At 33.7% G+C, this 14,286-nt stretch overlaps 2 protein-coding genes across 2 annotated transcripts; one reads left to right on the forward strand and one right to left on the reverse strand.

The window, feature by feature from the left end:
- Positions 1-774: 774 nt before the first annotated feature.
- On the reverse strand, positions 775-4,166 carry LOTGIDRAFT_108566 (hypothetical protein; the record flags this gene model as incomplete). The annotated part of the gene is made up of 7 exons (XM_009066830.1): positions 775-1,095; positions 1,588-1,711; positions 2,041-2,185; positions 2,852-3,020; positions 3,278-3,501; positions 3,789-3,927; positions 4,080-4,166. Coding segments are annotated over 7 exons (1,209 nt in total), but the record flags the coding sequence as incomplete, so codon positions are not given.
- Positions 4,167-11,971: 7,805 nt separating this feature from the next.
- On the forward strand, positions 11,972-12,493 carry LOTGIDRAFT_155255 (hypothetical protein; the record flags this gene model as incomplete). The annotated part of the gene is made up of 1 exon (XM_009066831.1): positions 11,972-12,493. One exon carries the CDS (start codon positions 11,972-11,974, stop codon positions 12,491-12,493), a length of 522 nt encoding a protein of 173 aa, XP_009065079.1.
- Between the last annotated feature and the right edge of the window lie 1,793 nt (positions 12,494-14,286).

The raw sequence follows: 14,286 nt of genomic DNA on the forward strand, positions 1-14,286 counted from the left end.
TATATCTCATTAGTTAGATGTCTCATTAGTAAGACATACCATTAGTTAGATGTCTCATTAGTAAGACATACCATTAGTTAGATGTCTCATTAGTAAGACATACCATTAGTTAGATGTCTCATTAGTAAGACATACCATTAGTTAGATGTCTCATTAGTTAGACATACCGTTAGTTAGATGTCTCATTAGTTAGGCATACCGTTAGTTAGATGTCCTATTAGTTAAATATGCTATTAGTTAGATATCTTATTAATAAGACGTCCAATTAGACATCATATTAGTTAGATTTCCCATTATTAGTAAAACATATACTATAAGTAATATGTCCAAATAGTAGACATTTAATAAGGATTAGTGTGAAATATATTTGATGATTCAAAAAAAATCAATTCAGTGATCTGCATGTGCATCAAACTAATGAATGGTAGAAAAAAAATATTATAATACGATTATAGTGAAACGAAATGTTTAAATAAAGAATACAATTAAAAATCTGAAATATATATTAAACATCAATAACATGCACTTAAAATTTGGTGTAAATTTTTATGAGCTTCAGAGAAGAAAAGATTTTGATGAAAGCATCTTTAGTTTAAATTAATTCCCTGATTATTCTGTTAGTGTTATTTAAAAACAATCAAAAGTGTCAAGTAAATAAATTCAATAATCTTTAAAGAGATAAGGCAGTCTAAATATTTACTTCATCAGCCAATAAGAGTTCAATTTCAGCTATCATATATCAGTATTTTCGTAAACTTTTAGAAATAAAAAAAATCAAACTTTTGGAATTGCATGATGTAGAGCAGCTATTTCTGAGGGTGTTAGCGGTTGGGCATCTGTATGAAGTCTTTTTATTGGTGGAGGTCCGGTACGTCTAGATCTACAGGTTATTGTACTGGTACTAGCACTACATTCACTATTAACCGTCTGTAAGATTTGCTGGAAGTTGGAAGAATGTTCGTGATATTGGGTATTGTATGAAAATGGCATGTTATGAGAAACTGTTTTTCCTTGCTCAGATTTTGCTTTATTCAGTTTATTGATGTCAATATCAGGCACCACATGAAAATCTGAAGAATTATGAACAATGATTCTCTCGGAATTGTTAGTTTCTGTTTCAGCACTATCAATATCAGGAACTGTCATATCTTTTAAACTTGAATGTACACGTCTGAAAATAAATTGTAAAAATATCAAATTAGAATACAATTAACTGAAATTTCCTATTTAGATAAGTCGATATAAATAATAATAGAAAATGTAATGAATCAATTAACTAATTTCATTTGAAATTCAGATTACTGTTTGTCTACATTAGTTAGTAAGGTGATGGTGACCTTGACATCAGTTTTGAAGCAGTACTGTTCAAATTGATTAATATATAAATTGATCATTTAAATTGAATAAAAACACAATCCCATCCAAATAATTTCAACATAATAAAATTCTGGCTGAAATTGTCAAAAATCATTTGGGATTCAAATTTAACTTTTTTATCTGTTTATAATAAAGCAATAATAACAACAAATAAAAAAAAAAAATAAAAAAAAAAAAAAAAAAATAAAATAAAATATAACACTAATTGACATACCTAGTAGATAATATAACACTCATAGCATCTAATACTTGGCTAGCTGTCATTCTAGTTTTAGGATCTAGAACCAATAATTTCCGTATAACCATTATACTGTTTTCTGATACAGGAACATCACTAGCAATATATATAGGGAATTCATAGAATACTAATAAATCAGTCAAAAATAAATGTTGTCTAAGACAAGAGTGTATAAGCTTACAAGTATGCCATCAATAAATGTTTCAAAATATCTAACGTCTAAGTCAGCTATTTTCCAATTTCGGTATATATTATGTGTTTAAGTGTTTGCTTTCACATATGATAGAGCTCAGTTTTAACCAACTAATGGTGACTGAAAACCAAGATTCAATATGAACTATAAGCTGGTCTAAGTCTGTCCATTAATTGTAATTTAAATCTAGTAAATTTGCCAGTAACATTGATTTGAAAAAAAATAGACTTACTTAGGTATAGTAAACTCAACTGCCTTAATTTTACGGAATAATTCTTGAGGTGTTGTATCAAAGAAAGGTACTCTGCCAAAAAATAATGTATATAGCACTACACCAAGAGCCCACATATCACTAGGTTTACCAAGATAAGGTTTATCTGAAAAATAAAGCTTACATATCACTAGGTTTACCAAGATAAGTTTTATCTGACAAATAAAGCTTACATATCACTAGGTTTACCAAGATAAGATTTATCTGACAAATAAAGCTTACATATCACTAGGTTTACCAAGATAAGTTTTATCTGACAAATAAAGCTTACATATCACTAGGTTAACCAAGATAAGATTTATCTGAAAAATAAAGCTTACATATCACTAGGTTTACCAAGATAAGGTTTATCTGAAAAATAATGCTTACATATCACTAGGTTTACCAAGATAAGGTTTATCTGAAAAATAAAGCATACGTATCACTAGGTTTACCAAGATAAGGTTTATTGAAACATGAAACCCACATATCACTGGGCTTACCAAGGTAAGGTTTATCTGAAACATAAGACCCATATCAAATACTAGGTTTACCAAGATAAGTTTGTTAGAAACATAAAGCTTACATATCACTAGGTTTACCAAGATAAGGTTTATCTGAAACATAAGACCCATATATCACATACTAGGTTTACCAAGATAAGTTTATTAAAACATAAAACCCACATATGACTAGGTTTACCAAAATATGTTTTATCTGAAACATTAAACCCTTGAAAATATACATCCAAGATAAAGAGATAAGGCCGGAAAAGGAATCAAAAGATACTTACAGCTTAAGACATCAGGACTAATATAAGCAGGACTTCCTCTTTGATCTGTTAACATTTCATTTTCAGATACAAGATGTCTTCCTAGACAGAAATTAGTAATAATAATCTTTTTAGCGTCTTTATCTAGGACCATATTACCTAGCTTTAAATCTCTATGTACAATATTTTTCTGAAATAACAAAGAAATATACAATATAAAAAATATAAATATATGAATACTTATCTCAAATTTTGACGTCTTTGCTATACATTTGAGGCCATTTCCATTAAGAAATCTGAGAGAGCCAGTGCGTTACAAGTAATTTAACACAGCTAGTGACCACCTACTAAGAAGTGGTGCACATTATATTCACAATTATACTGTGTACCTTTTAAGGTGAATTCATTAACTGAACCATCTAGAAGAGAAGTCAATGACCATCCTACCTTATGTAAACTTTCCACCACTCTAATAATATCAGTAAATATTAATATAGCATAACTCTCTGATAATCTCCGCTCAGTAATCACATGATGTTGTAAATTTACATATTTATTAGTTCTTGTTGAATAATCATGAGGTATTAAGCAGTCTAATACTAGACATAATCTTCTTTGTATTTTCCCAGTTACAATGGTTTGTCTTCTATCACTTCCTACTTCTTTCTCTTCTATAGCTTCATCCTGTAATGTAATGTTAGTAATTTACAGCTCAATAGAGTGAAATGCAGTTCTACACTCTGATCACTTTTTAAATACCTTGGTCGGAGAAAATTTTGCCCTTTCGAGATTCACATCCTGTAGAAAATAGTTGTGATTTGTGGGGTTCTATATATCACAATGGTGGTTGTAGGTTCAAATCACGATCATTTTCAATCATACTGGAAATTCCCATCGACTTAGCCAAAGTGGTTTGGCCAAGGCAAATGATAATATAGAATATTCAGTATGATATTACGTACCTTAAATAAACCATGATGATGTTCTACTCCAGTTTGATTATGTAATAATGATAATATAGAATATTCAGTATGCATTAACATTTTCCCCTGTCTATCATCATATGTTTCATCTTCTGGTTTCTCTAATGTTAAAATCTGAAATAAACCAAAAAATCATTCAGAGAGAAGGTAAGGTTTGCAGGTATTTACATTGTATATTTTTTCTTTCTTTCTTTCTTTCTTTCTCAACTTTAAATAATATTATCAAATCTATAAATTCTTATTGGTTGAAGACTGTGGACCGTTACCTTAATCTTATAGAAATCATCTTTTCCTTCCTTCTTTGCTAAACACTGTACAATACTTTTAACTGGCCCATAACCAATCCGAGGTCCTGAAATATAACATCAACATTTCGTGAATCATTTTACAGGTTTCATTTTAGCAATAGAGAATATTGTTGATATTCATACTGTACCAACATGTACTTGATCGCAGGACCATAATCTAACCATCTTACATCTTAACAATGTCACGTTATTAGTGACATCATCTTATACCTTGACTGCAATAACAACGTTTCTTGTATCAAGGAATTCAGACTGGATATTTAGCAAACCAAACCAAATAACAGTTCCTAAATTTTTTGATTATTCACCCACCTAATAAATATGGACCAGCTTTCTTGACTCCTCCTGTTTGCTTTTTTAATTCATCAAGATTTGGAGGTTTTTCGGAGAAAAAGTTTGATGGTTGAGATGATGATGCTGATGATTCTGATGATGATTGTGTTTGTGATAAGGAATCATCATCATCAAGTCTAGCTATCTTTCTTGATCCTGATGATGTTGAACTAGGAGGTGCTGATGTTCTTCTTTTCATTTCTTCCTTCAACTTTCTGGCCAGTCTTGAATCTGATCTGATCTTAACTTCTCGACATGGTCTTGAACAATTTTTAAATGAACCTAAATCAAAAAAGAAAATGCTCAAATCCATTTTTGGATCACTATTAAGCTTAGACCATGACAAAAAGTAAATTGGAACCGACAGTGACCGATTTTGACTATTCAAATGATTTTGCCTACATTCTGCTTCCTCTCAACATTGTTTTTTCCAACAGATTTAATGATATCTTAACCCTTTCAACCCTAGCGGCCGGTTTACCGGCCAAACACTTACGCAATATATACCCGAGCAGCCGGTATATTGGCCGATGCGAAGTGACGTCATACAACGTTAACGTTAACGTTACTTATTACTTCGAGTTCAGGGTATATGACATTGTATTTCATTTACACTCAGGATTCAAAGGGTTAACATAATCTTCAATCCATACATGATGTGTTCTAAAATTATTTATAAACAGAATGCTAGGCCTATTCGCAAAAAAAATGTTGTTAGAACATGAAATAATATATTTCAAATAAACTTTTTCTAATCAATTGACATTTTTTTTTATCAATCCAAAGACATTCTAAGACTCCCTATTTTGAAACAAATTTTTCAATTCACACAAAAACATGAATGGATTCAATCAAATGAATGAATGAACCCTCAAAAGTAAGAATGTGAAAGTAAGCACTATTTTCCAGATGACTCATGATGATGAACATGTCTTTGATCAATATGAATAAGTTTATAGCATGAAATAAAAATGTAAATATTAAAAAACATTAATGATATGTAGAAAAAGACAAAATATTAAAACCTCAAAAATAAAATTATCTAAATTCCTCCATTTTGTTATGTTGGTGTCGTCTAAAAATACAATCTGGAGTAGTAAGTCATATCGCCCTCAAAACGATACATAGCCTATATTAATTCAGTAAAAATGAATTTGATATATTTTTAGTATCTAAGTTTTATTAGTTAAAGGGACAGATGAGCCATTCTGGATGGTTGATTAAAGTCTTCAATATAATTATGTAAATACTCCAAACTTGGAATGTTACTGACTGTTTCTATGTCTTTTCTATACATCAAAGAGTATCTTAACATGACGATTCGCCATTTCAGCATTCAAACACGGATTATTCTGGACATGGATTTGAAGGCTCAAATTTCGAAGGTTTGAACACTAGGCTATTACTGATTGACTTGGTTAAAAAATTCCCGTTTCTGAGACCAAAGTATAATTGGTCAAATAGAATCTGTCCCTTTAATGGAGTAGGTAGGCTATCATACTAGCAGTATGTCTGGGCAATAGGAGTTACGTCTAGGCCTACTCTAGCATACATTTTGAAATGAGCGAGTATCATACTACGGTACTTAAATAATTGAAGCAGAATCACATCCTTAATCGAGCTTAGTGGGCCTTTAGTCAATGTAGCACGTTAATAAATTAACATCTATTCTATGACTGTAGGTCCTAAGTTGTAAATGAAGGAAAATGGTTTTCGAATCGCAATTAAGGAAAGGTCCATAGAGTTATAACAACGTTATATGGAAAGATCCTCGTAAAACTTAAAATATCGAGCCCATGCCCATCAATGTTACTTTCATGAAAAGTTGACAAGCGTACAGATCACGGAACTGCATCATAAAGCGAAGGTTGATTAATTAGCCCTACTACAAGAGTTTTAACAAAATTACGATGCTAAAATATCATGCAAAGCTTAATCATCAACACCTTTTAATTAGCACTTATTTACTTTTTAAATCAAACTTTTAAGCCCAAGAAAATTTCCAATGCCAAAGTATTCGGCTTGACCTCACGATTTCAAAACTCCTTCACAAGAACAGCTTGGTCGGTTCAAAAGGTGCTGAAGAACAGGTCAAAGTTCAAACAATCAAATTAACAGTTATTTAAACTACCATGTCCACCTTGATTTCAATTCTATTATTAAACGATTGTAGTCATATAGTTATCATTTTGCTTCCCAGCTCATCAAGCTTCCTGTGGTCATTTTGACTTTTTGATACCGTTCGAAAGCTCAAAATCCACAAATTAAATAACACGTAAATAACACGTTTGGTTGATATCTGATGATGTCTTCATAAAATTGTCCGCTGTGAAAACGAATTTTGAAGACATAATGTGTGCTTATGCTTTTATATTTATCAACGCACAGACATTCTGAGACTTACAGTACTATTTTGAGACCGCTTTTCCAATTCTAATAAAAATAATGGGAAAATTAAAAAAAAAAAATTAGTTTTCAGCATGAAGGTCAAACAAAGATACTGTAATTTCTATACATTGTAAATATGCAATATCTGGATATGAATCAATCAATATCTAACTGTTTGTAGTACCCTGAGTTGTCTGGCAGGTGTCCCTTTTACTTATATTTAAAGGGACAGTCTGATTTTTTAAAGAAGGTTCAAAGGTGCTGAAAATGATAAAATTATACAAAAAAATGTGTTCCTAACCTTACTTGAAAGTTTTGATTTAAAAGTAACAAGTAACCTGTCTGTAAGTTTTGTACGCCAAAACTATAATTAAAAGGTTTACGTAAACACTGTGTATACTCGCTATGTTCTTTAGTTGATGTTGGAAAAATAATGTACAGATTTAGACAAAATGAATAATAATAATTAAAATTTTGCATACTGCCCGTCTTAAAACTACTTTATAAATTGATGTTACACCACAGTTATTAGTCCGTATTTGGAGACTATTTAAAACACGGACAATGTACTTACTCGATATAACTGTCCCCAAATAATATCAAATAAACTTATAAGCTAAATAAGGCACAATGATTCTATAGAAGTATAGCTTAAAAGTTGGATTATAAATTTTGATTACAGATCACTCAAAATTATTATTGACCACGTGCAAATGTTGTTGAACGTGCAGGAGGTGATTATCAATTATAGGAGTGTTGAAAGCGATGAAAAACTAACTTGAGTGTTGTACCGATGAAAAAACTGTCTTGGTAAATGGTCAGTGCACATATCAGAATAAATTTGTTTATTTTTGACATATCGTTTGAAGTTTTTAATCCTAATACTTGCAATTTCACAAACTTTATATGGAAAAAGCGTCTAGTCATTCGGGTGGGAAAATAAACCGAGGCCCCGTGTGCTGCAGGTTGTGCACGTTAAAGATTGGACTAATGTCATTGTAAAATGTCCCTCATTGCACACTGCACGGCGTTATCCCAGAAGATGCAGAAAAGTAGGACGTAAAACTCCATTTATTTCATTTCATTTTACTGTTTTGTCAGTAATCATCCGACATAGATCAGAATATAGTCACAAAATTTTTTTTTACTTTTGATTAGTTTCAGAATTATTTATGCTGCGAATGAAAATAAAATTGAAATTTTATTGGTTGAATATATACTGATTAAATGCAAATATTAAAATCTAATTCAAAATGCTCTATTCCTTTGTCAGATTTAGAATTATGAGATTATTCTGTCATCTTCAAATAATGTTCTTTTAGAAAAGTGGCTAAAATTAAAACACCCATGGTATATCACCTCTGAAAACACACGGAGAGCAACAATGTTACTCATTGTAAAATTTTCATTCATATTTTATGGTAAATAACAACCAACATTGATAATCCATTTTACTGGGCGCTTAAAAAACCTATGTAAAGTTTTATCAGCTGATGGGGCCTAATGACGTATCTCAATGTAAAGTGAACGAAGAATTATTCATGTTCTGACCTAGAATGGACTGAGTGCAATGAGACCCTATAGGCGGACCGCCGACCCCCATCCCCTCACTAAAATGGCCATAACTTCGCCAATTTTGACCCCAGAGGTATAATTTTTGTTGCAAACGGAAGTTTAACATGTCTTATATCTATTTCAGTCGAAAACAGAAATTCGGATTTTTTGAAATCTTTCGGGAAATTCGACTTAGAAGTTCCACCCGAATTTTCAAGAGGGAAATTTGCTTATATTTTGGTTCGGGAAAAAATCTGAACTTCAAAGTGCTGTAACAGGCAGAGTTTTCACGATAGAGACTTGAAATTTGCAACATAACAACTTCCAATAGGTGTGTACCTTCAGTGCAAATTTCAACTTTACATCTCTGATAGTTTTCGAAGGACAGCCTGTTACAGTTTTGGCCTTCACCCAAACCAGTGCAATGAGACCCTATAGGCGGACCGCCGACCCCCACCCCCTCACTAAAATGGCCATAACTTCGCCAATTTTGACCCCAGAGGTATAATTTTTGTTGCAAACGGAAGTTTAACATGTCTTCTATCTATTTCAGTCGAAAACAGAAATTCGGATTTTTTGAAATCTTTCGGGAAATTCGACTTAGAAGTTCCACCCGAATTTTCAAGAGGGAAATTTGCTTATATTTTGGTTCGGGAAAAAATCTGAAATTCAAAGTGCTGTAACAGGCAAAGTTTTCATGATAGGGACTTGAAATTTGCAACATAACAACTTCCAATAGGTGTGTACCTTCAGTGCAAATTTCAACTTTCCAGCTCTAATAGCCTTCGAACGAGAACCTGTCAAAGTTTTGGTCTTCACCCCATTGAAAATACAGTGCAGAAAGACGCTATAGGCAGACCGCCGACACCACCCTTGAACTAAAAAGGCCATTACTCGGCCAATTTTGACCCGAGAGGTACAATTTTTGTTTGTAATGAAAGCTGATCATTTCCTCCATCTATTTCAGTAGAAAACAGAAGTTCGACATTTTTTCAAACTTTGGAGAAAATCGACTTTGAAGTTGTACCCTTGATTTTCAGAGGAAAATCGCTTATATTTTGGTTTGGGAAAAAAGTCTGAGACTGAAAGTGCTGTAACTGCCAGAGATTTCAAGATAGGAAGCTGAAATTTGGAACACAACAACTTCAGATGGGTGTGTACCTTCAGTGCAAATTTCAACTTTACATCTCTGATAGTTTTCGAACGACAGCTTGTTAAAGTTTTGGCCTTCACCCAAACCAGTGCAATGAGACCCTATAGGCGGACCGCCGACCCCCACCCCCTCACTAAAATGGCCATAACTTCGCCAATTTTGACCCCAGAGGTATAATTTTTGTTGCAAACGGAAGTTTAACATGTCTTCTATCTATTTCAGTCGAAAACAGAAATTCGGATTTTTTGAAATCTTTCGGGAAATTCGACTTAGAAGTTCCACCCGAATTTTCAAGAGGGAAATTTGCTTATATTTTGGTTCGGGAAAAAATCTGAAATTCAAAGTGCTGTAACAGGCAAAGTTTTCATGATAGGGACTTGAAATTTGCAACACTGATCATTTCCTCCATCTATTTCAGTAGAAAACAGAAGTTCGACATTTTTTCAAACTTTGGAGAAAATCGACTTTGAAGTTGTACCCTTGATTTTCAGAGGAAAATCGCTTATATTTTGGTTTAGGAAAAAGTCTGAGACTGAAAGTCCTGTAACTGCCAGAGATTTTAAGATAGGAAGCTGAAATTTGGAACACAACAACTTCAGATGGGTGTGTACCTTCAGTGCAAATTTCAACTTTACATCTCTGATAGTTTTCGAACGACAGCCTGTTAAAGTTTTGGCCTTCACCCAAACCAGTGCAATGAGACCCTATAGGCGGACCGCCGACCCCCACCCCCTCACTAAAATGGCCATAACTTCGCCAATTTTGACCCCAGAGATATAATTTTTGTTGCAAACGGAAGTTTAACATGTCTTCTATCTATTTCAGTCGAAAACAGAAATTCGGATTTTTTGAAATCTTTCGGGAAATTCGACTTAGAAGTTCCACCCGAATTTTCAAGAGGGAAATTTGCTTATATTTTGGTTAGGGAAAAAATCTGAACTTCAAAGTGCTGTAACAGGCAGAGTTTTCACGATAGAGACTTGAAATTTGCAACATAACAACTTCCAATAGGTGTGTACCTTCAGTGCAAATTTCAACTTTCCAGCTCTGATAGCCTTCGAACGACAACCTGTCAAAGTTTTGGTCTTCACCCCATTGAAAATACAGTGCAGAAAGACGCTATAGGCAGACCGCCGACACCACCCTTGACCTAAAATGGCCATTACTCGACCAATTTTGACCCGAGAGGTACAATTTTTGTTTGTAATGAAAGCTGATCATTTCCTCCATCTATTTCAGTAGAAAACAGAAGTACCCGAGAGGTACAATGTTTGAAAGTTTTGGCCTTCACCCAAACCAGTGCAATGAGACCCTATAGGCGGACCGCCGACCCCACCCCCTCACCCTCACTAAAATAAAATAGCCATAACTTCGCCAATTTTGACCACAGAGGTAAAATTTTTGTTGCAAACGGAAGTTTAACATGTCTTCTATCTATTTCAGTCGAAAACAGAAATTCGGATTTTTTGAAATCTTTCGGGAAAATCGACTTTGAAGTTCCACCCCAATTATTTCTCGTAAAGTCTCACTTACGAGATTATGTGAATAGGACTGCGCAGCCGTACAAGTTCACCGTACTGCTATTAGCCGAAATGACAGGACGTGGTCTTGTTGACTTTCAGTATTTAATCGACTTTGAAGTTCCACCCCAATTATTTCTCGTAAAGTCTCACTTACGAGATTATGTGAATAGGACTGCGCAGCCGTACAAGTTCACCGTACTGCTATTAGCCGAAATGACAGGACGTGGTCTTGTTGACTTTCAGTATTTTTCCTGGTAATTTATTGACGCGATCAATAAACTTTAAATTAATTTAAATTAATTTACCAGTGTATGTGTTGCTGACGTTGTTAGTTACTTTATCGTTGTTACGATTGTTATTACACAGGACGTTTTGGATTGGAGTTTATCCGCCATTTTAGTTTTGCACACGCTGTGCTTGACTTGTTTACATCGTAACTATGGCTGAGATTCAAGTTTCTCGGGAACTATTGAAAGAAAAACTAAGGCCGTCTAGAAGCTCGGTTACTGGTTCATCAACTAAAGGTGGAAGAAAGAAAGGTTTGAATTCCGATTCTCCGAAACAGATTGATAATACCACTAATTCTTTACCTGGTTGTAGTACCGGTAACAATAATAACAGCTCGACGAGTGTGTTTAAATCAAATATTTTGCTTCATCATCAAAATCGAAAGATGGGCCGTCAGTCGAGCCTAGTAATAGTGACGTTATGTCGATTCTGAAAGCTATTCAGGAAAATCAAACTGCTCAGAACTCTCGTTTCGATAAATTATCTAGTAAAGTTGATGAACTTTACAATAATGACAATTATGACGATTGTGATGGAAATAAATTATTAGGCTACAATGATGAAGAGTATTGTGATGATGATTTGGATGTTTTACCGTGGAAAAAGCCAAAATGTCATCTGATATGGAGCTATCTTTTACACGTACGATGGCCAATCGAATACAGAATGCTCAAACTTCCATTATTAAAGGAGCAGTTTCGTTGTCAAAAATTACTGACACTCTTGGTAGTGGACAATCTATGGATGTGAATCATGTTCTGGAACAGGCAATGGAGTCCCTAGCTCTTTTTGGACATGCCAATAAACAATTATGTTTTATTCGTAGAGACTTGATGAAACCCGATATGAGGGGCGAGTATTTACATCTATGTAGTCAAAATTTGAAATACACAGACAGTCTGTTTGGTGATGATGTTTCCAAAACTGCCAAGGATATATCTGATTGCTCTCGTATAAGTAACAAGATTGGTGCTTTTCAAGGTCGCGGAGGACGAGGAAGGTCTATCCGTGGTAGAGGATTTAGAGGAAGATTTTTTAGAGGTCATTATCGAGGACGTAGCTCTGGAGGTTTCTATGGTTCATATGGTTCGGACTCAAAAAAACTTCCAGAAGAGTGGTCAAGGTCGACTTAACTTTAGATTATACAATTTTAGATATTGTTATTGCCATTTAGAGTTTGTTGATGGGCTTATCCCTACTCAATATAATTTGCCATATCAACCTATTTTCAGTGAGCAGCATTCAGCTGTAATCACTAATGAGGTTAAAAATCTTCTGGATATGAATGTGTTACAGAAAGTCCAATTTTCGCTTGATGGCTTTGTGTCTACAATTTTTGTTAGGCCTAAACCAAATGATAAATTTCGTATGATTCTCAACTTGAAAGAATTAAATAAATTTATTGTTTATCACCATTTTAAAATGGATAATTTCGAAACTGCAGTTAATTTAGTAACTCAAGATTGTTTTTTCGGAAGTATTGGTTTCTCCAATGCATATTATTCAATATCTATTGCCAAAGAACATAGAAAGTTCCTTAGATTTATGTGGAAGGATAAATTGTATATGTACACTTGCATGGCTCAAGGGTTAGCTAGTGCGCCTCGAGTGTTCACAAAGTTATTAAAACCTGTGTTCTCAACTCTTCGTCGTCTTGGTTTCATCAACACTGCCTGCATTGATGATTCTCTATTACTAGGGGATACAGTTGAAGAGTGTCAGAATAATATTTCTGAGACTATTGCATTTGTGGAGAGTCTAGGGTTTACAGTTAATTATGAAAAATCTGTCCTCAAACCATCCAAAGAAATAGTTTTCTTAGGAAATGTTATTAATTCCCATACAATGACAGTTACTCTAACAGAGGAGAAGAAATCCCGTATTATACTAGCCTGTAGTCAGATTTTTAAATATTCTAAGGCAAAGATTAGGGATGTTGCTAAGGTTATTGGCTCATTTGTTGCTTCGTTTTCAGCAGTTCAATATGTGCCATTGCATTATAGAGAATTAGAGAGAAATAAAGATAGGGCCTTAAAATGTTCAGGCTTCAATTTTGATGCAACTATGGTTATCTCAGAAGATATGAAATCTGAAATTCAATGGTGGCTCATTAATTTAGACAGTCAATATAGAGTTATCTCCCATGGGTACATTCATTTCACTGTTACCACTGATGCATCTCTGTTAGGTTGGGGTGCTGTGAGTGACGATTATAAAATAGGTGGTAGATAGAATTCTTTAGAATCAGAATTTCATATTAATTATCTTGAATTACTTGCTGGATTTCATGGTTTGAAATCTTTTAATATTGACAATAAATTTCATGGTAAACATGTGAAAATACTATCAGATAATACGTCTGCTGTTGCTGATATAAACAATATGGGAGGTATTAATTCTGTACGTTGTGATATGCTTGCGAAACAACTCTGGCAGTGGTGCATTGAAAATAATGTTTGGCTTTCTGCAAGTCATATTCCTGGAAAATCTAATGTAGCAGATATTGCTTCCAGGAAATTCGATGACCAAACTGAATGGATGTTAAATTCAGATATTTTCTGTAAGATTTCTAGTTTATGGGGTTTACCGGACATTGATTTATTTGCTACAAGGCTTAACTGTCGGATTAAAACTTTTTGTTCCTGGAAACCAGATCCAGATGCATCTAATATAAATGCTTTTACTTTTTCATGGCATGATTTTTATTGTTATTTGAATCCTCCTTTCAGTTTATTGAACCGCTGTGTTCAGAAGATTCGTCAAGACAAGGCGAAGTGTAAAATTGTAGCACCAATATGGTCAAGCCAACCATGGTTCACGAGGTTACTCGAGTTGATAGTAGATGTTCTGAGCACATATTGTGAAAGATGGCGCTCTATAAGTGTCTTAATAATAATAATAATAATGTTCCAGTGGTTCTTCCAGC

This window comes from Lottia gigantea (assembly GCF_000327385.1).
Source record: "Lottia gigantea unplaced genomic scaffold LOTGIsca_8, whole genome shotgun sequence".
Taxonomy (NCBI): domain Eukaryota; kingdom Metazoa; phylum Mollusca; class Gastropoda; family Lottiidae; genus Lottia; species Lottia gigantea.